Source organism: Chelon labrosus, assembly GCF_963514085.1.
Source record: "Chelon labrosus genome assembly, chromosome: 16".
NCBI lineage: Eukaryota > Metazoa > Chordata > Actinopteri > Mugiliformes > Mugilidae > Chelon > Chelon labrosus.
The window spans coordinates 21,875,885-21,902,899 of record NC_140349.1 but is presented as its reverse complement, the minus strand read 5'-3'; the positions used below and the strand labels follow the sequence as shown (position 1 = coordinate 21,902,899).

General features: G+C 40.5%; 1 protein-coding gene across 1 annotated transcript in view; it reads right to left on the bottom strand.

Annotated features, from left to right (window-relative positions):
• Positions 1-12,455: 12,455 nt before the first annotated feature.
• kcnk9 (potassium channel, subfamily K, member 9) overlaps positions 12,456-27,015 on the bottom strand; it is a gene marked incomplete at its 5' end in the record, with an annotated part of 37,678 nt that continues 23,118 nt past the window's right edge. Inside the window, one exon of the mRNA XM_084562778.1 lies at positions 12,456-13,485. Within this exon, the coding sequence (XP_084418904.1) occupies positions 12,602-13,485 (884 nt within the window). The 3' untranslated portion in view covers positions 12,456-12,601. The remainder of the gene's footprint in view (positions 13,486-27,015) is intronic.

Genomic DNA, 27,015 nt, shown 5'->3' with positions numbered 1-27,015 from the left:
GGTCACATTAAGACCTCCAGAATGGAAGAGGACCATCAAACAACAACAAGAACTCGGCAGACATTCAGAAACTCCTGCTGCTACCTGGAAGTCATACTTTAATTAGAAAAAGCAGAAATACAGCAAATAGAACCCTTAGAGAAGAGAAAGTTACATTTTCAATATTACACTGTATATACAGTAGAGAAAACTAGGCATTTGATTCACTGTACAAACGTGGATTTAATTAATAGAAACAGTACTCAGCTGATGGAAAGGAGCTTATACATGTAGACTTACATACAGTTTATGGACAAACATTTCAGGTCACTCAGTAATCATACTGTACACCACAACATTTTTGATCATACTCCATGATTTTCTCCCTGCAAGAAATATATGTGCTGTTACATTACCTTGGATCAACTGCAGTGTCCTCACTCCTCTTGTGATTTGCCAGAAGCCTTACTTTGTGCCATGGCTGCTCCACCTAATTGAATCAGTGCAAGCTCTGATCTGGGGAATAGCTTTTGGAAATGGGACAATCCATAACTTAGAGCGAGCTGGCATACAATTTTACACAATGCTGTTCTTTAAAAAAAAAAAAAAAAAAAATGCATATTTTATTTTGGGAACACAAGAGAAGTTCTCAACCATAAATGATATTGAGTTCTATCTGGCTTTGTGTCAACTCTTAGTGAATTTTGTCAGTTGCCATGTGCACATTTGAGTTCATGAAAGGATTCATTTTGAAAAGCAGTTAGTAATGGCGCAGCTTTCTGAGATCTGTGTGCTTTTTTCATCTCATGAGGAAATCACTACAACAAATTAGCCTCTACACTGGTATATATCACTTTGCAAACTCCCAAGCTTCACTTATTTTACAGTTGGAGTTGTTCCAGAGCGACAGCATTGTTATATTTAGCGATCAAGGGTTTCTTTCTTTTTAATCTCCAGTTAGAAGCACTTGGCTTAACACCATCAAGTGCATGTTCACTGCTTCCACCTTCAGCTGACTCTCGGCTGAGGGTGTATTTTGCAGATTGCTGACTGCTACCCTCCTGATGGCTCTCCCTGGCACTTCCTTGCTCCCAGCAGCCTGCAGGTGCAGGAGGCTCTTTGATGGCTTTCCCAGCATGCAGCTGGCCCCTTTGAGTTCTCTTTGTCTGCTGTCCTTTGCCTTGGACACCTTGGGCAGGCTTGGCTTCATCTGCAGATAATCCCGCTGTTGACGTGTTTGAATTGCACTGATCCTCTTCTAGGTGTTGTGCTCTCCTCAGCCTCAGCCGCCTCCTCCCTGTCTCCTGCTGGAGGGTGCCGGTGTTCTGGCGGGCCGCCTCTCCACCACGTGCGGCCAGAGCTTTAACTCGGGGTATTTGTAAAGGAGGGGCAGGTTTACTGCGCAGAGGAGCTGGTGTGCCTCTACACACCACATCCACTAGATGCTTGTCTCCACTCTGCTCTATAGGGATAGCGCGTGTCAGCTGGGGCCTTGACAATCTGTTTTGCTGTTGTGCTTTGAAAGGCTCAGTGGAAGAAGAAGGGCACACCGCTGCTTTTGCCAGCCTCTGCCTCATGCAGGATTTCACCTTCCTTGTTTGGGGCTCTTTCGGCGTCACATCCAGTTTACGGGAAGCAGGTTCGGCTTCCTTCTGGATGAACTTAAGTTTTTCCCTCTGAGCCTCCCTTACCTCTTCTGTCAGCTCCAGCGGGGCCAGCTTCAAAGGGCGTCTCACCGGCTGATTCTCAATCTGCCTCTCCAAGTCAGGCCTGGGTGACTTGAACAACAACAAGTCCAACTGTGCCGTGCCCTCCTGGGTTGACGAGCCCGTAAGCTGACCCACTGCCTCCTTTCCGTGTATGGCTGACAGATGGAGGCCAGGTGTTTTTGAACTGCGGCCATTTTTAGCTTCCAGCCGGAGGTTTTGACCATTCAGTTGCAGCACGGTATTTTTAACTTGGACGGTCAACATTTCTCCTTGCTGCAAAGAGCCCTGAACAAAAGAAACATCAGTAACTCATGTCAGTCGTATGAATGCAATGACAAGAACACTAAGAAGCATAATGGTACTCCAATACAGTGACAACTGCAGTACTCTTAGGAAGCTGAATAATTTTCACCGCTTCCTATAAGAACGTATTCAATACATGATGGTTTAATTATGGCCTCTGTTAATGAAACAAATCATTTCCTCATGCTTCATAAACTTGCGATACATCATTAACAAGGACAACATCGCGAGTGGGAAAAATCTCTTTACCTGCTTTGACTTTACAATAGCTGTAATTGTCTCATCAGGAAAAGCCCTTGAAGGAACAGTTTGACCAGCTAGCTTCTGGATAGTAACCACAGAGCAACTGGATCATGGTCTATTTTTTTCAACAGCTAACATTTACAGCTGCAGTGTGGTGTTATTCAATAAACCGAGAAAAAAACTGACCACATTTATGAATCCTAATGTAAGGCCTTCTTTAAAAATAGAAAGTCATGAATAGAGAAGTATAGGTTGCAGGAAGCTTCTGCAGCTATTGTACATTTATATTAAGTCATTAGTCCTTTTGCTACAACAGTCATCAATTCCTGACATGTAACCTTCAATAAATTATTAAGACATTTATTGTTCAACTAAGTGCTCTGCAGCTGTTTTCTAGAACAGTGGTTCACAGCCTGGGCGTACAACGGGCCATGAGGTGACTTTAACGAGTCATAAATATTCAGGTAGGAAACAAAAAAACACGCAGATACACAGAATGACTCCTTTCCAATATTTTTTTCTAATCTTTCCTTTTTTTTAAGATATGCAGTTCATGTCCTCAAAATGATTTAATAAAATTTGCTGAAAATTGAAAGATGGCTCTCTCATTAATCTGTTTAAGACAGGGGGTCAGGAGGTGAAATTCTTCAAGGGCTGCATTCAGCCGTTTTAGCCATTCGCCTGCCAGTTAATTTCTTGATTAAATTAATAAGTATTAAGTCTACGAAAACTGTGAATGCAATTTAAAAACGCCGCAGGGTGTCTTCAGTTTGTTAGCTGTAATGTCATACAAAATTTATGTAATTTACTACCATTTATGAAAACAAAAAACATTAGGTGAGAGAAACAGGAAAGCTTAAAAAACATCTGGAAAAATATTACTCCTTTCAAATGCAAAGGGGTTTGAGGACAGCTGATATACAGAGTACTATTGAGAAAAGCTGTTAGAGGAGGGGTGTTTGTGATCAATAACAGATATGTTAAGTACGTGAAGACAAAACAGACTGTGCTGCAAAATGAGCTAAATGTGTTATTTCAACCCATGGAAGATAAACTTTTCTTGCGGTCACTTGGTTTGCTCTAAAAAGCCTGAACCACTCCTGCAGTAAAAACCAATAATTATAAATTCTGCCTTTCTGAAATGCACTGTGACTTCTCTAAGACAGAGAATACTGCAAAAGCCAACTCTAAATCCAAGACAACAGGTCCCTGACGAGAATCGACGTCGGCATACTCACAGGTTTGGGAAACATCTCTTGTCTGAATTATCGTTGAATCATATCTTGCAGACCAGAAGGGAGACCTTGCCGCTTCCCCAGTGTTTGTTTTGTCCGTGCCACCTGGCCAATGACACGGCAGTTGCAATGGGTTTTAGCAGCCGTAATGTAATTATGCAGATTAGGGTCACCAGTGCAGCTCAGTGATCTCTAATGATCTCCAGCTTAGTGGCAGCCAATGTGCTCACTCACGGTTGGATCTTGTTGACGTGAGTTTATTTTCATTTGCCTAAAAGAGTTGCACCTTGCTGCTTTAGTGATGAGCAAGTAGAAGGTAGCAGGGGCCTTTGCATATGACTGACCACTAGATGGTGCCACAGACCTCTTTTGCATATTAACATCAACAGTGGAATTTTGCGACCCCCCCCCCCCCCATGTCGTTTCATGTATAACACAGAGAGCTGTCAAAGAGCAGGAGGACAGCAGCACAGCAACAATCCTTTAAATGTGATTGTATATGAGTCCAGTCTATTTGATTTATGCTCTAATATGAATATATTACCTACACGATCATACGGCACATGAGGTTATTTACTCTAAACTGCAGTTGCATACAAATTCCTTTTGACTTTTCACGTGATATATCAGGGTTTTGATGTGTCCCGGCGTGCTTTTAGCTGCTTTGAGATTCTCATCCATGACACAACACCACAAGGGAGGTGCCTGATTGGTCCTGAATCTATTCTACATCATCTCTTGCAGCTAGTCATAAAGGCCTGTGTTCAGCAAGAAGGAAATCAGCAGTCCAGCAGCCTATGATACAGCCTCCAGATAGTCTTGAGCTCAATGTCATGGTGTCAGTCTGAAATTACAAAAAGAAACAGAAGTCAATGAGACAGATTAAATCCAGTGTTGTAAAGTCTCCAAGATGCTGGACAACCTACTCGCCAAGTAGCGTCATTTAACTCCTTCAGGCCTTGCTTCCACTAGATTGGACATGACATGTTTTTGCCTGCAAACCAGTAACTGTGTTTGCTTTCATCATCTAAGCAATACCAGGGAATCGATCGACCAATCACAATTAAGATACCGGTCCAAACTTGATCCAGAGTGTTTTAGCAATCACACAACAAAGCGTAACTCATAGGGGGAAAGTAAGCACCCATAAGCACGCATTAAAACTGGAAAATCCTAGATTCTATACGTCACGGCCACGATAGCTTCATTAGTTGGCACTGTTTATAATCTTAAGACTGTCATGTGATTATATGTGATGTCATTTTGAAGCAAGTTCAAAGTTGTAGGGTGTGTTTTCAAAGTTTGATGTCCAGTTCTCAAAATACATCAGATGGGACCTTGTTATTTAGTGTCCGAAGGGGTTAAAAAGCTGCAGCTGTGAGAGCCAGTTCTGCTTTACAATGAAACAGCGATCACAGATATATGGATTGAAGTAGTTGTCCTAAACTTAACTGAAAAATGAATTTAACAGCTTGGACTAACAACGGACTGAGCACACTGAACTGATGACAGAATCAGAGCTCTTGACCGTGCAGCAGCACGGACAGTGATGCATTCACTTACCATTGTAATGAAGTGTTTTCGATTGGCGATGCGACCACTTAGCTTAGGAACAACAGCACAAGTACATAGTCATAGACCACAAATCTCTGAACTGAGAAGAAGCGCAAATCAGCAAAGTGAGTTACTTATTAAATTCAAACTAGCCACATTCAGAATATAGAGTATATGCACATGAGAGTATCAGAGAGATATCCTCAAAGTTGTTTACATTCACTGGAGTTAAACTTTTATTTAAATAATCTCTTCCAACCTCCACTGCTGGTAATTTGTCAGACTAAATATCTTCAGACATGAGATAAGACGGTAATGTGGTCTATGTTGCCTGCAGACATATCTCCAGATCTGAATCACCCTCAGTTCCCAGCTTGTTGCAAATTTTAGCTCCATTGCTGGGCCATTTTTTCTTATTATTGTTTTCAGAGGCATACTGTTGCAGTTTTTCTGCAGTGGATAAGAGTCATGTTAGTGCCCAGTTGTGCCGCCAACAGCAGATCCATTTTTCATCAGGCAGACAGGCTCGATCATCTTGAAAATCTCTTTTTCTCCATTGTCTCGTTCTCTCGCTTCAGCCTCCCCATCACACACACACACACACACAAAAGCAGCGTGTCAGCACCTGCTTATTGCAAAGCTTCATCATATCATTGGTGCGTGGAGACGGTCCTGCTGCAGAACAACTTGGCTCTGCTTACATGATCATTTAAGATGCAAAATTACAGGCTTAACGCCAAGAGAAGGCCTTCACGCCCCTCCGCCACTGTTCTTATTGTGTCGCCCTCTGCGATGCCTGACGTTCATGGCTGACAGTGTAATTACTGCGATGTGGTAAGGGATAAAAGGGGATGGTGCGTGCTTGTTCTCCCACCTACTGAAGATCCAGCTGCACTGTACGGGCCACTCGGAGAGAAGAAGGCAGCTGGAGAGTGGAGATCTTTTGCCAATACAAGCTGTTGTTGTATTCAGCATTGTTTTAGACAGTGAATTACTTCCATAACAAAACCTACAAAGGAAACCTTTTGTTCCATTTTGCTCTTGCGTATTTACTGATTGACATAAATCAGAAAAAATTTTATTTTATATATGAGATCAGTAAAAGGTTCATTTTAGTCCAGAGCATTTTATAGAATTTTAAGTTAAATTAATATTTAATTTTTTTAATAGCTTTAAATGTGTTGGCTTTAAAGGCTAGCTTTTTTCAGAATTCCATGTTCTATGCTAAACTAAGATAAGATGAGCTAATAAGGGTAAAATTATTATTTACAACAACAAGGTCACTCACGGAAATAACGTAAAAATTGAACATCCAAAGCAGAGGCTTAAGTAATGTTTTTCTTCAGTTCATATCAGATTATGAGTATGGTAACTCGCCATTTGGATGTCATTATGGGGCCTGTTTCAACCAATATAGAGAGAAAAAATATCTCTCCACGCAATTGGACAGTCCTAGAGCCATTCTGTTGTTGTAAACAAATTCATCTCCATGATGCTCAGATTTTGTGTATGACTACACAAAATCACTCTTCTATCCATCACTGCATAAAGCCCATCCGGATAATTTGAAACTTCTTTGTCGGGAACATAATCAGTTCCCACAAAAAGATTTAGTCAGCAGGGAAGTTCATCTGCCTTCCATGCTAGATCCTTGCCTGACAGTCTGAATATATATATTTTTTTTTTTTAAAAAAGAGACAGTTAACTGTAGCTCAACATTTCTTTTTGCATATATCAACCACCACACTGGCTTCAAATAAAAGAAGACCAAATCTGGAATATTGGAAAAAAATATTAGTGTTAGATTTGTAAATTAAGCATTCTCAGAAGATTCTGTTAATGAATTATTACACTTGATCTTGAATAAATTTAGTTTGAGACACTGCCCTACGGCACAATCGCTGAAACCGCTGTTATAATGAAATGCGCAATTATGAACCTCCAGGCCTGTATTTAACAATGAAAAACTGATCTTTGATTTGCTGAACTGACTTCAGCATCGAAGCAGCCAGAGATGTCAGGCACTTACAACAAGACAGAGAGTTTCAGAAGGAGGCTCATCATTTTTTTATTCAAGTGTGTTATGGCTTCACCCGGGCCGGTGAGTCATCCACACCAAATCATCAAACCATGCACACACTCAACAAAGGGAAAAAAAGAAAAGAAAAAAAGAAAGAAAGAAAGAACAAAGAAAACATACAGATGAAAATGTTCATTTCTCTCTGAACATATCGCAACAATCTCTTCTCCGCATGTTGAAAAGAGACCCACACTGGAGTGTACTGTACAGACATCAGTTTCAAAATTGCGACAGAGGACATCAGTCGGTTCAACATGACCGTCAAACCACATGGATGCCAACAAGATGGGATATAATCTCCTGTAAGGAATATGGTACATGGCATTATTTGTTCATAAGACCTAGAACAGAATCTATTGCAAAGGATATTTCACAAATAGAAGTTGTGGAACACAGCCTTCCTATTGTAGTGTATTACACAGATAGTAGTGCAATTTGTGTCTCTTTGTCCCTGTCATAGGAAAACATGGCACAGTTGACAGAGAAATGGCCTGCGCATACTGCCACGTGCAGTAAATGACGCCTGGAAGCCAAACGCGTCCACGTACGAAACGCAGCGAAAACAAACGACAGGAATCAATTCACCTCCGTGTTGTTTGATGCCACATTGCAGAAGACAAAATGTAGCGCTGCTGAGAGCGTGTGTGGGTGTTTCTCTGCACCATCTGTGTTATAGAGTAACATTCAATCAAGGACCATCAGTGTGACATGTGGCATGATGGCAGACAAATCTGAGTAATATATGTGCGTGTGGGAGGGGGATGAAAAACGATCTGACTTGCAGCTCATGAAGGGCAAGTCAGTTCATTCGTTTGCTTCTTCATTAAAAAAAAAAAAAGAAGAATTAAAAACAGAGAGATCCATAATGGCTGATACATTCCCCAAATATATTGATTGGAAAAGTCTGACTGCAAAGTAAATGGAAGTGGCACTGATTGCCTACTGCGGGTAGATATTTGCTCAACCCAGTCAGTACTGTTTGCAGGATAATTCAGGTTTATCTCAATTTGCTACTTTTAGAAGTGATTCATTACCGCTCTGTGACACTGTATTCATCACGGTAATATTTGAGAACTGGAAATACTGCAACATCACTTAAAAACGCAGTATTAGAAGAAATGAACAGTCAGATGATTAAGCTAGTAGATTAGCATGATTTTGAAAATGGGTCAGAAAACTTTTCTATTGCAAGTTTGACTAACATGAGATTTGTTTGTGTTTTTGGCAACAAATGTTATGAAAAGATCAAAATCAGTGATGCATCATTCAGTGTTCACTAACTTCTTGACAACATTTGTGACACTAAAGCTTGAAAGCTTCACTAGGGAAGAAAAAAAAATATTTTGGATAATTGCTGAGCTCTCCCTCAACAGCCTTGGTTTATATATCTATATACAGATATATAAATGTTATCTACTAGCTGGTCAACATATTGAAGCAACTAGTAAGCATTTACCAACTCAGAAACATTGTTAGCAAAGGCTAAAAATAAGAAAGTATGGTTACTACTGTTTTAAAGTTCACCAACGCTTCATGCAAATTATTCAAAATAAAATGTAATATTTATGTCTGCTATTTGTCTAGAGAAGCGGATATTTGCTGACCTGTAAGTTAAAATAACACTATAAGCTTCGGAGATCTGCTGCCCTCTAGTGGCCAAAATATCAAGTAATGCAGCTTTAAAAATAAACATCATTAGCCCACAACTAAAGAGCATTTGTTGGGGACAAATGTATATATTTAGATCTACATTAATATACTTAGACGCTCTATTTGTAAGAATATGAAAGTATGATGTGATACTGTATATCAGGCTTTGTGTACACACAAAACTTTTTGCTTGGTTTTTGTCTTTTGTCCATTAAACCAGTGTAATCATCTGACTGCTTATGTTTTTTTTTTCATTATCTGACTTCATTTCAAGTGAAGTTGTGGCATTCCCTGTGCTCAGCAAATTACCTCTGCAAGCACAGTGTTATTATTACTTAGAGGAGTGATGGTCAAAACTATGAAAATGAGACCCGAGCTGCTGTACACTGGAATTATCTTTTAAGCTATTATAAGATGATTATGTCTTAAGGAAGTGATTTAGTCGACTTTGCCATTGGACGTGTACTTGTTTCTAGAAGGTAGGCAAAAATGAACCTGTTTATCAGAACTTACGTATATCTGTCTATACATTTACCACATCTGCTCTACTGGTCGCCCTAAAGTCAGACTCCCACGGTCCTCCAGCACGTTTGCTGAAGCACAAACAGAACTGGATCCATCCGGTTTGAACGTCTGTTTCTGTTTCTTCAAGGCACATATGCTAATGTGTAAAAATACATATGCATCTCAGCCATGAAAAGGCCTTTTTATTCCAAAGGTTATTATAAACTTATTGTACAGGATATTTAGATAAGCAGCTATAGTTCCAATAATGAAACAATGCTTTTAGGGCTTATCTTGGACTCCATGCCTGGTTACGTTTGTCACGACTGAATAGCATCAATGGTATTTTACCATTTGCCCAAACATGGTGGCATTCAGAGGCATTCTCAGTTAATCAGGAAATGAATTAAAGGCTGTTAAATAATCGGCTGAAAACAATACTGAAGGCAGAACTTCAACTTGATAATTAAGTTAAGTTTTGCCTTAAAAAATGTAAAATTTAAAGGATGTAACTCACTACAGGAATATCATAGCTCCCGGCCCTTTGTGAGTTAAAAAACAAAACTCCCCTTCTGCTCCAGTCTTTATAAACAATATATGTTGAATTTATTTTTGACATCTTAAAATGCATTTAGGAATTGTGTTTTGGATTTTAATCCTGACTAATCTAGATGGTGAACATTTTTACAGCTGTAACCACAAAAGGTGGACTGGACTTTAAAACAGGCCTATGACCAACAAAACCACCCAGAACTGGTCAAATAGTTTCTGGCTTTGTGGCTCAAACAATGCCTATAATGCAAGCGGACACATCTGTACACATCCTCCTCAGACGCAGCCCAGGCCTCAGCGAGATGATGCATCTCAGTCGCATTTCTCAGAAAATCCCTACAGTTTGAAAATGAGGATTTGATATGTACATTTCATTGTTTAGCCAGTGCACTGGCACTTCTGGGATTGTGTTCCGTTATAGGAGCAAACCAAGATAAAGATGACTCATTCAAACCTGAGAACAAACATTATTGTACAGTTTGTTTGAATGGAACATAGGAAAGCAGGTAAAAGGAACAGGACTCTGTCAAAATAAGAAAAATATCAGCTTATGTTGTAAATCATTCTTACCTACTTGCCTTTAAAATACTTATTTATAATGAAATAATTTCCCCACTCATCGTATAAAGTTCATGCACTTATCAGCTCTTTCAAACATAAAAGAATTCTCCCGTTCCCTTTTCTTCCTCTGATATTTTACAGAAAGTGAAAGGATCATCCTGGTGTTATTAAGTTTTCCTTGTCTGTGATCTCCGGCCGTCCCACCGCATTAACTCATACTCTCTACCGTAGCTGAATTTTCCGTGTTGATGTGTTTATCAGTTCGTGTTTCCCTAATGGCTCCAAAGTGCATCCAAACCTCAAGGGTTGTCAGTTTAGATCTGCATGCTTCCTCGTCACCGTGTACACTTCTGCTCTCAGATCTTTGTTAGATACGTGCGAGGTTCTGCAGCAGGCTCCGGGTCAGCAGTTACGCTACAGGCATGCATCACAGTACTGTGCAGGGCATAGGGACACGATCATGCATGTCTTTTAAATAAAGGTCGCGCCATATTCTTATACCACTGTACATTAAAGAACATTTACTTCAGCCTTACTCATAAACCCTAACGAGTTAGTACTGGATGATATTTCCTGATTATGTTCAGGTTATGTTTCCCATGACAGTGTTTAGGTTACACTTATGTGTAGTATTACTACTCAGTTTATAGCGATGTAATGTTTTGTGGCTCTTTAAGGGGATATTCAAATAATCCTGTTGTTATAGCAATGACTAGCCTGGAAGCCAGACTAAATTCACAGACCACAGAAAGCTGGTCTGGAATCACTCCGCTGGGAACTGATTATGCTCTGCCAGGCCAATCGAATCGTTCAGATAACAGCAATGTGGGGTTGAATTTGATTGGTTGTAGGACTATCCAATTTGGTGCAGAGCTTTTTTTCTCTCTGTATGTGTTGGAACACACGTACTGAAATCCAAGTAGCACGTTACCAGACTCCTATCCAGATGAGAATTGAGCGTTGCTATGCCAGGCTAAGCGATCTGTGTAAAATAATAAAATCCTTTTAAACCAAAAGCTTGTGATTACACTGGAGTCATATTGGTTAGTAAAATGTTCACATGCAGCAGGGAGCGAGGTTCAAAGGAAGGGTGCTCTTAAATTGCATCATGGGAGTTGTAGGATCCAGTTCTTTTGGGGACTTTTATCCATATCAGTAGTGAAAAGCCAGGATACCTCAAGCTATGTTGCAGCATATTTTATATATGTCCCTCCATTTTGCTGTAATTCACTGACTTACTTTTTTATATTATATCTTGGCTGCATTCTGGTCCATGAGGGGAACTCTTAAATGGACCTATCCCTTATGTGATTGCTAAATATCGATGCAAAATAGTCAATGAGGAGAGAAGCCCCTGCGCTCTAATCGAACTCATATTCAATACAATCAGTCCGTGGGAGAAAAGTACACAGTCAACCTATTAGTTGGTGAGGCCCAAACATTGGATAATCACTTTAAAAGTGTAGTGGGGAAGGTGTTTTTTTTCTCTTTAGGTCAATATTAACTTGAAAAGACTGTGGGTGAAGCTAAGGCTTTTGCGGCCAGATCTGATCTTTGCAGACGAGGGGGGGAAGACCAATAACAGCAGCATGATCCTTTGAATCCAAGACAAACAGACACCCGTCATACAGCTGCTCTTGAAAACAGACTAAACAATGTCACAAAAACATGGCATACTATTAAATGACATCTAATGCACATGCTAATATTGGCAACGATATTTTGGCTTGATGTGTGGTGAAACCATTGAAATATAATTGCTTATAGAAAACAATACCTGATGCTTTAAGTCATTTTAAATTCTCTGTCTGCAGTGAGGCAATGAAATAGTACATAATGGCAAACATTTCTTCAAGTTAAGGTGAAACAAGCATACTCCCATTGAAAAATAGCATCTCCCCAGTGTGCATCATTTGATGTGTAACCAAAGTTAGTATATCAATTTTGTAGTGTAAATAAGGAAGGTCTTGTAGTTGTGTAGTGTGTGTGTGTGTGTGTGTGTGTTTTAATCTTTGCAATCTCTTGAAAAAATAGACATCCATGCTTCATGCTTTGCATCCCGTTGTGTCCACGCGAAGTGTTCTTTATCTGTTCCCAAGAATACTTATATTACATACAACCAAACTGGGAAAAGAAAAGTGCTGAAATAAGATTTGGTAAGGAGCAGCATCGGAAATGTTTGACCTTGTGTACAAAACGTGGAAACTCGTTTGTCTTGTGAGCGCTGTGGTTTAGATAGATTTCCTTCTCCTCATGAGCTGGTGATTGTCTGTGAAGCTGTGGAGGCCCGGGGACACCGAGCTGATGGGCGAAGGGAAGAAGCTGTTTTTCAAGGTGCTGGGTGAGATCTCCTCGATCCTGTAGGAGACAGAGTGAAAGTACTGATTGGGGTTCAGCTGTGAGCTGAATGAGTTCTGATGGGAGAAGGCACAGCCCAGGCCTCCCACCCCTCCCCCAGAGCTGCCGAAGTCATGCGAGTGGTAGTGCATACAGGAGCACACTGACTGCAAATCAGTCACCTCTGCCCGGTATGGCTCGCGTCTCCGCCGGCCCCTCTGCAGAGATTCATCCTGGATGTGGATAATCATGCTGTTCCGATTGCCGGCAAGCGAGGCCCGCTCCTCTGCGTCCCGCCGCTCGTCCTCGCTGTTCATAGTCAGGAAACGGAGCACCACCAGATTGAGGAAGGCCCCGATTACCGTCAGGCCCACCAGGATATACATGAAGCTAAAGGCCACATACAGGGGCTTCTTCTGAAGGGCCCGATTCTTTTGAAGGGCTACAAAGTCTCCAAAGCCTATAGTTGTTAACGTGATGAAGCAGTAATAGTACGACTGGAAGAAGCTCCAGTCCTCGTAATGGGAGAAGGCCGCGGCCCCGATGCACAGTGTGCCAATGCAGGAGAAAAATCCCACGGTCACCATGTTCTCCATGGACACATCAGTGATGTGCATGCCACAGCACTTCTTTATACGTTTCAGGAGGTACTTCACAAAAGTGTTCATCCTCTCGCCCAGACTTTGGAACATGACAAGAGTCAAAGGGATTCCCAGGACAGCATAAAACATGCAAAAGGCCTTCCCAGCGTCTGTGCCTGGTGCTGCATGCCCATAGCCTGAGAAGAGAGCAGACAAGACAGCATAAATTAGTGATGCAGAAAGATTTTGCTTAAGTGCTGGGTGCTTGTGAAGAGACAGCTCCAGCACTACTCCATCCCACTACTCAAAAAGCCCCAGATCAGCTTCTGTTTACAAACATGACCAAGCAAGAAATCTCCCTAAGAGTCGGCGAGCGTTGCCAAAAGAGGTATTGAATAGGTGCACCCGGAAATGTGTCTGCTCATTAATCTTATTTGGGCTCAAAGATTATGGCGGGCGGGGCGTCCAATTAGTCAGAAGTTTCCGGTGAGGTAAAAGAGTTTGGAGGAGGGATTGGAACGGAGTCATGGGGGAGCCAGTGAAGCTTTTAGCTTAATTAGACTTTATCTTTAGACCACAAGCTGCTGACACACACACAATCAGACTTTTGAGAATCAACCTGCTGGGCTAACAATAGGATTCATACTCTATATCCAGCTTCATTTTCAAATGCAGCCTAAATGATTTATTGTGCACTGCGGTTATTTACCAAGTTACTTCAGAGATTACAGCATGAATGAAGCCTACTGCTCTTGAATATGCAGGGCTTCAAAATAAAAGAGTGTCTTATTGATTAGCCCTCCTCTACCACAGCCCATAACTGTGCGCATCAAACACCAAAATCACAGCCAGGAGACACCCACGCTGGCTTGGCATGTGCATCACTTCGACAAGGAGACATCATATTTTTGGTGCACCCCAGAGCATTTCACATTTTTCTTTTATTTATTTATATAAATGTCCGGAGCAAGTGCAGCGTTTTGCGTACTCAAATATTGATTCTGTGTTTTCCCATATGGCTTTCCACCCACTTGAGCATGTGTTTAGTTATGCACTTTTTAAAAAGAAATGGGAAAAAAAAAAAACATTGGCTTGAGCAATCTGATTTGCACTAGGAACCAGGACACTTACATGTACGTGTACTGTGCACGTTATTGGCCTGAGGTTTCAACAGCAGACTTTACAACGGTATTGTCACTGCTTATTACAATTCAAACACGGCCCCACAATGAATTATCACCCCTCTACTTCACAGACCTTTTTTTTTTTTTTTTAGCTTTGTTTAGCTCATTGTTTTAGGTTTGCCCACATTACATTTGCAACAGTTTATCCCCAGTTAATGTTTTCAGGATGAAAACCTCTGATAAACTTGGTGCTCTTTACTGTACCTGCTCAGCATCGAACAGCAAACATACACCGTTAGCGGAACCGGACATTTTCGACGAGAGTTAGCGGAGTCAAAAGCCAGGCAAACAGGGCAGGGAGTATACAACTTTGCAAAAGACATCTGTAAATAAAGTTTAGGAGTAAACATACAGTGGTTTGCCAGCATGAATAACTGCATCCAGTCTAATAATCCTCCTTTTCCTGCTGAGAAATGAAAAGGATCTTACTCCTTGTGCAGTATACCGTGGACACCAAAGCTGCTATGGTTGCTCTGATGCTCTGAGCACAGTTTAATTGTGTAATTTGTAATTTTTTTTAAAAAAAATATGTGTTTAATTTCTTCCTGCCCTCTTACTGCCCATCTGTTTCTGTTTCTGTTTCTTTCAACCACCTGTTATCATCTGTGAGTTCTGTTTCTAATCCGCATGATAGCAACTAATAAATGTTCATTTGCTGATGAAGACTTTGGGGTACTGTTAAAATCTCTAAAAAAAAATAATTTTTAATCAAAAACAATAATGCTGCCGAAATAAATCTGCAGAATTTCCATTGAAATCCAGTCATTGCAGTGACTGGAAGCCTGCGGGCTGCCTGAATAAAACCTAAAACAATGTGGCAGGCTCGGGAAATTGGCAAGCAAAGGTGTTTGTTTTTAAACGCAGGACCACTGATTTGAAAAGGCTGTTATTTAAGTTTGAAATGTGCGCAGGAAGTGTCTCTCGGCGTGGGCTGACTACAAATTAGATCCTCGAGCAGCGATGTGCACATTATTCCTGCATACATCACGTGACACAACATTACAGCATGTCCATATTTCTACATTCAGCCTTATTAAAATGATCTGAAGAACAAATCTCTATTGCTGTCTCATGCGACGCAGATTGGATATTACCGGCAATGTGCTTTGTGGCAAGAGGATAAATTTGATGCAAAACTACAGGCTTCATCATGATAGCAGATATGAATAATAGATAGAAAATGTCAGTGTTCCCATGGAATTTGAACATATTCACGCAGAAGTAAATGTGTCTGGATATCATGTGAAATATCCAACATACACTTGTGGCATTCCAGAAGTATTGGTGTTGTTCTAATTACAGGACAGATTTTTATACACCCAGCCATCTGCCTTCTTGCCGTCTTGCACAGAATTAGCAAATTAATTGATATTGATTCTTATTGTTTAAATTTGTGCTCAGCGAGCAATTAGGGTCTAATGAATTACAGTAGCGGCAGTAAGGAAGAAGCAGCTTTCATTTAGTGTGTGCCACAACTCGACCGTGCAGACAAGATAACCAGAAATCTACTCTGCACATGATCTTTGTTTGAGTTTGTTTTAAATTCTAAGACACTGTAGCAACTATAACCTATTTCTGTTGAGCTTTCTTTCAGCAGGCCCTCCAAGCGCCAGTCAGGACCTGGAGTCTATTAGGTATCAACTCAAAAGCTGACCATACAGGGTCACCACAGTACTATGTGTTCTCTACACGAGCACCTTGGTGTCCCAAGTCTGGATGTTCAAGTGTCGAGACTAACGCGGAAAGAAGCACATTTATTAAAAAAAAAAAAAAAAAAAGCAATTAAATCATGTCCATGGGGATGACCTGGGCTGAGCCGATGTTCCAGCATTCACTGGTGTCCTCACTATTTCTAAGGCAACAAATACCAGATGATTAGCTGGGATTTACGGGGACTCAGAGAAATGACCCGCAGACCTGCAGAGCGGATATTAACTGGAAAGACTAATCATCGGTGACATTTATTCTATCATAAAATGTCCACTTGTTTATTGTCTGTCATCGATTGATACGAGACAATAAGGGAGACTGCACGACAAATTTCGCACGTGTGAAGGTAAATACGACCTCACATGCGTCGGTCATGTTGACACAGCACCTTTGTGACTTTTGTCTGTGATTAAAGTGTTTGGAGCAGGTTTGAAATTATATTCAATTCAGTTCAGTTCAACTTTGTATTGCATCAATAGTGAAAATTGTCCTAAAAAAGTTAAAGGTGAATCACAGGAGGTGGAAGCGTTCACACATCAATACACCGTTAAGTAAACTGACTTTTTAGACAGAGGACAGAAGCCTCAACATTGAATTATATAGAAAACACATGCGCTCAGATCAGCATTTTTATGTGATTCCAGCCAGGCAAGATGCAGGTGATCAGAACCCTCCCCCGACCAACGAGCGCAGACAGTACCCACAAGGACAGCAGGTAGGGAGAAGAAACAAAAACACATCAGACACACACTCACACCATGTGGATATCCAAACTGGGCTTCCGTCAAAGCACAATAAAGAAATCCCAGAACAGCCAGAGAAGAAGAGAACAACAAACAAACAAAAAACAAAAATACGTGGCTGGAGTACCTGAAAAACTCAGGGGGATTTTCAATAAACACACTGAAGCAAGAAACATGTTCACCCAAGGACAAAGCTCCCAGGTAAAAACAGATCAACGTGGTTTAGACAGTTGAGCGCAGTGGGGAATGTACAGACTTGAACGCATGGCTCAGCACAGGAGAGACAGCTCTTGAGGTCAGGACTCAGCTGTCCACCCACACCTTGGAGGACAAAGGACACGGTCGCTTTTATGAAGTCATCAGTGTCAAATTGGAAAATCCTTCACTGAACAGGGGAGGTGGACTGAGATAACCTACCATCAATTTACAGCACAGTCTTAACATCTGTCCCCCAAGGAGTTTCACCACCGTTCACACCTTAAGACTGGAGCCTCTGGATGTCGATGGGTTGTTAGAGAACCACTTGAGGAAAAAATAGGCCACCACCCAGGTTAATCTGAACAACTTTCTCTATTTCCAGGTGAGTATCTGGTTGTTACAGACCCTAGTCATGTGCATCTCTAGTGGGAACCACCAGTCTTTTAGAGCTGAAGAATCCGCTTGAATAAGTGGTGAAGCATCGTTAAAACACATCTTTAAAACAATCTAGTTTGTTTTAATTTGGTTTTAAGATCAACATGGACCACCACTGATGAAACAAGCCTGGAAACAGTGGAAAATTCCACAGCCCCTTTGTCAGCAGGTGAATTTCCCCTCTTAGAGTTGCATGAAACCATTGTGTTCTTTTTCCACTTTCAAAAAGTAAGAAGAGCATAAAAATAAATAAATAAATAAAATAACAAAAAATCACCCACACTGCTTGACAAGTCATTTAGTCTCCTACTGCGAATGTTTGCAATGAATAGAAAAATAAAACGCATCGGACTCAATGTGTATATATTATGACAAATACAAGCCCGGTGTGCGAGCACCTCAAGGCAATTTGATCATGAGAGCTTTTCACTTTGTTTGTTTTTATGCAAGGACTCAAAAAAAACATCCTTGGCAGCATGATACTTTTCACAAGTATGGTCTAGATCAACAAACCACAAAGAGTGTTTTCTTAGTCCAAAATCCATCTGTAGCATAAACCCTGCCTTTTATTTTTCTGAGCAATTCTCTTAAAGTATTTCTTTGATGCACTTGATGTGATGTGCGGTTTCTGCTGCAGCACTGCTCTGTGTAATCTGTTTGTCCTGTCATAATGACTCTATTATCTACTGTTGTCTTGGGAACAGACGTATTTGCTCTGCCACCCAGAGCCCTGCCATGCACAGGTGCTTTTGTGCTCATGTGTGCACAGGTGAACGCGTGTGTTTGTGTACAGCGTGGTGTGTAGTGCAGCGGAAGGAGAATCACACTCTTTAATGAATGATAAAAGCGCCAGAGAGGCCCCGGGCCACTCAGATATTACACAATAAGACGCATTTTCAAAATGGGGGGTTATGTTTTGGAGGAGTCCTGAAGAGAAGGGAAGAAGAGACGTGACATATTTTCAATTTGCGTTCCCCAACGAGCTGCAGTAGGCAAGACTTGTTTGTAAAAACGCATCCGTCTTATCAGCCAGTCGCACAAAGCGTGTCTGAGACAGAGAGGAGCACACACTCCATTTACTGAGGTGCTCTAAATTCGCCTTGTATGCCCAAATGTAAATCTGATGTGGGGATGTTCACAAAAAATATTCGAGAATTTATCTCCTAAGCCCAAGCTTCAGCAGAAATCCTTTTAGACCTTCCTTAGAACATCTTATATTTAAGGTAGTGGGATTATAAAAAAGTTTAATTAAGTGACGACATTTAATTTACAGTGCTGTGCAGCATTGTTCCATAGGCCTAGCTTTCACAAAAGTGAATTCAAAATAAACCCACTGAACAGCTGTTAAAGGATAAACAGAAGAAAAAAATAAATAAATTGGAAATCTAATTTTCCTTGTGTCCTAATGTGAGCTCAAATTTACTGCAGCAGCTTGTCTCACAGAATGCTTTAGTTTGGACTAGTTTTCCGTATCACCGCACATCTGTTGAGTCACTCGTCAAATGTTTGAACAAACCAGAGTGGGAAGTGTGATAACACATCCACACAAAGGTGCCTACGGAAAATAGTGTTAGTATCATCTGGAGAGAGAGGAGGTGAAAGTCGTGGCTCGTGTTTTCCTACAATCTCTAGTTTCTGTTAATCTAGGTTTAGTACCTACTAACATCCGGGGTCAATATGCTGACATGCTCATGTTAAGTAAGTGATGATATGATATTTACATGCTGACAACCTTAGTTTATCTTTTGCTTTTTAGCAATAGACTATCACCACCAATCACACGTCCTCATGCCATATGTGAAAATATCAACACATACTCTACAAACCGTGAAGCATGTGACGTACGTGAAGCATGTGAAGCATGAAAGCAGTAGATGAAACAAAGATAAATGCTTCTACATCTCGTGTCTTCTACATTCTGTTTCAGATTTCCAGGCTCGACCAGCCCTATTTAGGGTTTGCCAACTGACTGCACCTTCTTCGTCTACTATGGTTAAATTACAACTCACTTCAAAATTAGGGTCTCTTTATTTTAATAGACATTTCTCATTAGTAATGACAGTATTTGATGACAACTAGTATGTTCTTTCACTGATTTTCACGAAATTTGTTTAAAGTTTGAAATAGATGAACCCTAGCTAGTGTCAATCTCAGACTGAGAAAATATAGGAAATATAAAAGACAATGGAAAGCATCATATAGGAAGTATATAAATAAATAATGTAATTTACTCAAATTTCTTTCAAAAATTGTTTAAATATTTTACCAGATAATGAAAAAACTGTGACCTGCTGCTGACAGTAGCTAGAGAGAAAGGAAATTACCTAAGTCAGTCAGCAAACATCAATTTTGGAAAAGCGACAAATGTTGGACGTCAGTTTGCTGCTACATATCGCTGGCTTCCTGGCGATATGTATCGTTGCTTGTCGCCCTCACTGCTAGCACAACACACCACAAGACATAAAATCCAAAGTTTCACTATAGTCCAGGTGATCTCCAAAGTTACCATAAACCTATCCTCTGGAGACCACAAACGTGTACAATAATCCATGGCATCAGACAAACAGTGGTTGTCAGGACCGACTGAGATAACCGCTGTTACTGCTGATGTATGTTAGCTCATCAAACTTACATCCACTAACATACATCTGTAACCATTCTAAAACTAAACTAAATTCAACATTTTTTTTCCCTGCTATCTCAAATCTCAGCTCATAACCGAATAAATGCTCTCCAGTCACGTCCAAAGTGCCTCTAATGTTTTACACATTTATGAATACGCCGCGGCAGCTTTCATCATAAATCGCATGACTCAGCCTTTGTTTGGCTCCAATCCACTTTACTATGACTTACTTTGAATGTCTGCTCACACCCACTCTCCATATAGGTCTGCCTGAGTGAGGGTGAGTCACTGCTGCTCAAACTCCAAACTGACACAGCTGGCAGCCTAAATCCAATTATTATATCACTCTATTATTATATCGTAAATATTTAATTTTTCCCGCACTGGAAGAAAAGGGGAACACCCCAGGTCGTGGAGTGGTGTAATGAATTAACCAACAGACTACTATTTGAAAGAGTAAGAGTTCTTGTTAAAGGACAGAGCTAAAGATCTGGCAGCTTCTCACCTGCTACCAAGTGATTTAACATTAATGCAAGAAGCAAATGAAGTCTGTAACGTTAATTATTCATGACTAAATAAAAGATTGAAGTCAAACATTAGGAAAGACAGTCATGGTGGTACTTATGAAGATTTGCTGAATCTTGGTGCATATCGCTGTTAAAAAAAAAAAAAGTGAAACAAGTGGGTGACTCACGTAAGAAGAGAGGTGCACAAATAAAAAATAACTGCCTAACTTTGGGGGACAGTAATAAGTACACATTGCTAGCATAGCTAGACTAATCAGAGGCGGCATGTCGTAAAATAAATACAACTCCAAGGCGCTACATCACTGTTACTCTTCTCTCCATCACCACGTAAAGCCTGTACAAAATGATTTGGCTAGCCTAGCAGTTTTTTACTGTTTTTTACTTTAATCAAATCCCAACAGAGATGCTCCAGGCCAACTTTTACCCCACATGACTAATATTTACATGAAGCCAAATACTGATTACAATAAGCAGCTCAAGAAAACATGTTTTAAAGGTGTGTAACAGCCGCTAAGAGTCAGTCATTTATTAGCATATGCAATAGATACGCTAAATGTTAGCAGCTACTGACTTAGCAGACAAGTTAGCATTCAGTTTCAGTTGCATTTGTGTCCGCCTCATATATTGCCCTCTTCTTTTAGCACAGTTTTGGTCTCACCTGAGGCCTGAGGATTGCAGACGAATGCTACCAGTTTGTTAATCATTGCACTGTGCAGATTGCATGCAGTCAAATATTTACCAGAGCTTTTACTTTTCTTTTTTACTTTTTGACAGCATTTCCTTTTGCAGCCTCCAAATCAACGCTGCAGCATTGCAGAGCTTAAAACAAAAATAATGAGCCGAAAGAAACTGAAAGGCTCAGTGTAGTTGAGCTGAGAGAAATCCTCTGACATGTTACCACTACAAGCAACTTGTCCTGTATAATAGATTTGATCTATTGTTACGATAAAAACACTGATTAGTGCAGTTGTATTTTATTTTTTGTGTGGCTTTGTGGAATCAAGATGTGCATGTGTTAATCAGGGTAACAGATATGGTGGGATTGGAAATTTAAGTTTAAATGATCTGGTGTTTGCATATTTTCTTCCACCTGTACATGACACTTATACTTGCACTGCAAGTTGTCAATATAAACGTACCAGAATTAAGTCCATCTATTTTTAATTGAATTGAGAGCACGACATATTAATGTAGAAAACAGCACATAAGATGGCAAAAGAATAAAGTAAAATAGAAATAGTTGACGTCTTCTAAATACCTGAGCCTTTAAACACGTCAAAATAGTCTGCAGAAGAGCACTGTCACTGTGCCTTTCATTTATTTTCATTTATTTTTACACATGGCTGGCTGTATAAAATGTATCATCCATAATTCATAACACTATCAAGGTAGTCCCTCATTAGCACCCACACACAGGCTGGAGAGTTACTCCACAAGTGTCAAGCAGTTGCTTAAACCAACGCCGTTTGCTCGTTTGATCCGCAGGTTAATCTGCCTCGTATTATTTCAGGTGCCCCAGTGGCATTAATTGCTCCAGGCCATGGCATTTTAATGAAGGTCAGGAAGAGCAGGGAGCACAGGAGGCGAGAACACCTTGTTCAGCTCTCTGCCTGAGTCTCCACAACGTCACGGACAAGAGCTTAATGCGTCTGGGAAGTGGGAACACCATGGTTACCTACTACAGGCAGGCAACCTTTCACTATTAGTGCTTCTTGAAACACTAAGTCTCCCAACAATTCCACTTTGTTATGGTACCGTAATGGTTATGGTCTCTCGGCTGCTAGTCACCTTAACTCTATTGTTAAGGGAAAAAAATGTCAAACCTACAATTCCAGGCCGACAAAGAGGCAATTCCAGCAATATCCCAGATGCCTGCCAGCACCGTAGAAAGATCACATTTACATTTTAAGTGTTTTGTCCAATGCTGTTATTCAGAGACTTACAAGAGTGCAGAATGGTAACAGCAAATACACAGACAAGAGGCAGATTCACCTTAAAGTCAGCATGCAACCTGTGCTTTATAAAACATTTCGACAACTTACTTAACACAAAAAATGCACAATTATTGTGCAGGGCAGGATGATCCAGAGAAAACTCTTTCTGGCTCAGGAATTTAAATCAAAGTTTATTATTATAGTAAACTTTGTAGTATATTATTGTATATTGTATTATTAGTTTGGGACTGAAAATCGAAATTTAATGTGTGCATTAATTATAGTATTTATTAAGGTGAAGTGTGGGTGTTCACCGTCAGCGACAGGTATTCAAGTCATGCAAACTTCCAACGATTCCTCATGTCAAAAGAACAAAGAGTTTCTTTGTTAGTACAGTTTTGGTCACACACAGATGGCTGAGCTGTGACACGACACCATGCAAGCTGCTGTGTTGACCGTTGTCAGCAAACCGCTGACTGCATATTTACACCAGACGCAAAACACTATTAGCATTCCCTTGAAGTCATCTCTCAGGCCATCTACTGAAATTCAAGTCCGGCGATCACTCTCCTTTTAACTCCCCTTTAGTCTCTTCTCACTCCCGAGAAAATTATTGGCCTTTACCTGCTAAATGCTTGATTACATGTTAGCTAGTCGCCAGACGGGTTACCCGCTGTTTGGTGCCAAGCAGGCAGATTACAGTGGGCTTGCATATTCACTAAATGCAGTTTCCTGCTGCAGTTATTAACAAAGCTGAACTGTAGGACTGATTCACAAAACTTTAGAGTTGTGGGCCAAAAAACTGAAACAATGAGCTGAAAGATGTAAAAATACTCCAGTAGAGCTGGGTGTCTTACTTTACACTTATTGAAAGCATTATTAACATAAAAATATTTAGTCGTGAAGCTCTAAATTTAGAAAAACGTTTCAGTCATGGTTAAAAGAAACCATTTCCTGCACTATGTCTATCGCCCTGCTGTTGGTACATTCCATTGTAAATGCATGTGAATTAGAGAAAACACAAGTTACTGCCGCAGACAGGACAGAAAACACTGAGGGTACGTGTCTCATCCTTCTGACAAATCATTTAGGCAAGTCAAAGAACACAAATAGATCACTTGATAAAAAAGGATGCGCTGAGGGAATTCACACTGTCTGCATTCTCATTTAAGCATTTCCTGTTTGGGTGTAACATCACGTTGACAAACTTCTGAAGGTCACAGCATTAGGAAGTGTTGGAAAGCCTGCACCAGCAATTAGGGATAAATAAAGAAGAATGAATTCTGTGCATGTGGACCATTTTGCTATCGTCTGCAAGCATTAAAGGTGAAACCTTTTACCTGGATTAATAAATGCACACGAAGCCTTTGGAGAGTGAACTTAGAATAGGGACAGTCCTGGTTCAAATTTGTACTCGTAGAATCATCTGTTTGCTCAGAATTGTATGTTTGCTCTGGTGAGCTAATTTTTCAAGAGAAGACAAGGTATGTGGTGTATAAAAACAAGAGTGTAAGTTAGAAGCTCAGCAGCCTGAACAATAAAGCTGATAATCCTCAGTGTTGCCTGTGGAAGTTAGATTCCGCAGCTCCTCAGAGAATCTGAGATTCCTCAAATCTTGAGGTAGAGCCTGTGTAGTCTGGGTATGTGATCCATCTCATAAGCAAGTCCTGTTATGTCTGTCTTGAATGTAATTCCCTCACTGACGCTTGCATCAGAGGATTCCGCTCCATTTATTCAGAGAATGGTTATACTTTTATTCTGCGAAGCGGTCTGTTCCCTAATGAATCCCAGCAGCAGTGCAGGATTCAGCGGGAAGCGCAACAAACAACCCCCTAAGGCTATAAAGAACAGAAGCCAGCAGACACACGTCACTAAGATATGGGATACACCAAATGTGCAAGGCAAGAAATGCCATCTCTAAGTATGATAATAAGAAAGTCAAAAGGATGAGGCTGGCATGACAGAGGGAGAAACAGCAGTATGTAGCAGGCAGGAGTAACAAGCAGAAGTTAGACCTAAAATGCATGGCTGGCTTCACGGATGCCACTGACAGACTATCCAATTAAAAATAAATAAAAAAAATGTCTTAGTCTAAAAACCAGTGTCTATCGCCACATAAGCCTTTGCAGGTGAAGATATGTCTAAATGGTGAAATTCTATCAGTGCATTAACATACGTATAACCACTGTTTCAGTCATATTTCAGGCTCTGTGCATTTACAATAAAGCTGGTATAAACAAAATGTTAAATTAATAAAAGGTAATATGACTAAGTTTAATGTGAAATGTGATGGTTCATTTTGGCTGGTGTGAGTTTCAGTTGTCATTCAATTATAGGGTCACAGTTTTTTTTTTTTTATTCCATGACGTGAAATTTACCATGTCTGACAACACATTGAATAAAAGCCTTTAGTTGTGGGTGGCATATGGCAAATGCGACATCTATAATATTATCAGTGTCGTGCTGATATCATTTAGACTGAACGCACCATCAAATGTGGTGACAGACCCTTTTTTAGCAGTTTTCGGCTCCTTTATTTTGGTTTTCATGCCAAAGTTTTAAAATTCAGTTTCCCCACCCATCAGCCTTGTGTCTGGCTAAAAGATCCTGTTTTTAACACAAATGCTCTGATAAGCCTCTGCCATGTGCCCAGGACCTAACAGAAGAAAGCTAGCAAGCAAACAAAGAGGGGTTAACAGCCAACGAGCCAAACACTGTTCTTAGGAGTTGGAGGAGACCAAAAATAGAGTTGAAACAACTTGAAATGAATGCTCGTGCTGCTCATGTCTGCTGGATGTTTACATTCTCGATAATAAATTCCACAAGGTGATAAAATGTTGTTTTCAGCTAGCTGTGCTGCACCAAGTGCAGATTTATCAAAACCTTGACAGGACCAGTCTAAATGAGTCTAAATCCACAATCTCAGTTTATGAGCTGCTGTGCAGAGTAGATATTATTCTGTGGGTGACATTAAGTGCGGGTACCATGTCAGTGCTGTACATGTCAGATACTGTATACTTTAATTTTTTCAAAAAAGATGTGAATGCAGGACTTTACTGACAACGCCGGTAATGTCAGCAATGATATACTTCATTTGCATGATCTTTTGAACTATGTCACCCACATCCACAGAGCACTAGTAAGTAAAAGTAGTCTAGTTTTGCCCAGATTCTCAGTTTCTGTCATGGACTGCTTCAAGTTCTGACTGAATTATTTAGTGTTCTTTCCTTTGTTGTGTTTTGTTGTTCTCTCTGCTCATAGTGTCTCAGCCGAGCTGCTGCAGATCCTAGAATTATGCCAGCTGTCTCAGGTATGTATGTGGTCATGGTGAAACCCTCTTTAAACTTAGCATAAACATGCAGCCCAATCAGAGGAGATTAGCTCAGCATCGCTGGATCAAAATCCCTCCAGTGTAATCTAGCTATATAAAATCATCTGCCATCAGAGACATGATTCGTGCACATCCCTCTGTTTAGTTTTGACCTCTCTCTTCTCTATAGACTATTTGGTTTAAAAAGTTCTCTTTTCAATTGCATCGGTGTTAAGTTATAATGACAAGGCATCTGAGGTAAATCAGCCTACTCAGATGAACATCAATTCTCTGTTTATCTTTCTGTTGCTCTGCCTCTCTCGTATGCATTCAATCACACACATACTTTCACAAAGGGGACTCAGAGGCCAACCTATCCCCTGAAAACTACTAATCAACAATGAGTCACCCAACACCTTATCAGATAGTCATTGTAGCATCGCTCTTCAATCTTCTGTTTTTCATTTTCGCTCCCTGAACAAGGCTGCCTGGGAGTAATTTCAGTGATAAAACACCATGGGGGGAGATGAGTATTAACAAAGGTGACTCATGTTTCTGCAACCTTCAAGTCAAATCATAATTCCATATTTCATTTAAAAGGATGTTTCACTAATTTTCCCTTTTAAAATGCACGCTGTGAGCCGTCTTTGAAGTCATCCCTCTGAAGACTGTTTGTGTCTGCCCTCCGCCAGACTGTGAGTGCGCTACTAGAGCACCTCCGGTGAGGCACACGACTAGAAGTGTTTACTACAAGACGTTGAGCTGTCAGCGGCACGCCGAAGTGATCGTGTGAGAGTCACAGCGGGCGGCAGAACACAGAGGACTGGTTTGGGAAAATGCTCTGGTCAGAAATGTTTGCTTTGTGCTTAAAGAGTGTGAGTGAAATGTATTTGAACCCTGAGGGAGCCGAACGATCGCGTTCTGTTTAGACTGATTTTGTGCGCTAAAATTGTCCTTGCAGCAAGATAGTTGGCATTTTTGCAAAGATCTACTTCTCCTTTTACGTAAATATGATTACATATGACCCTGGTTTGGAAAAGTTAAATGCTCCTGATTACATTCA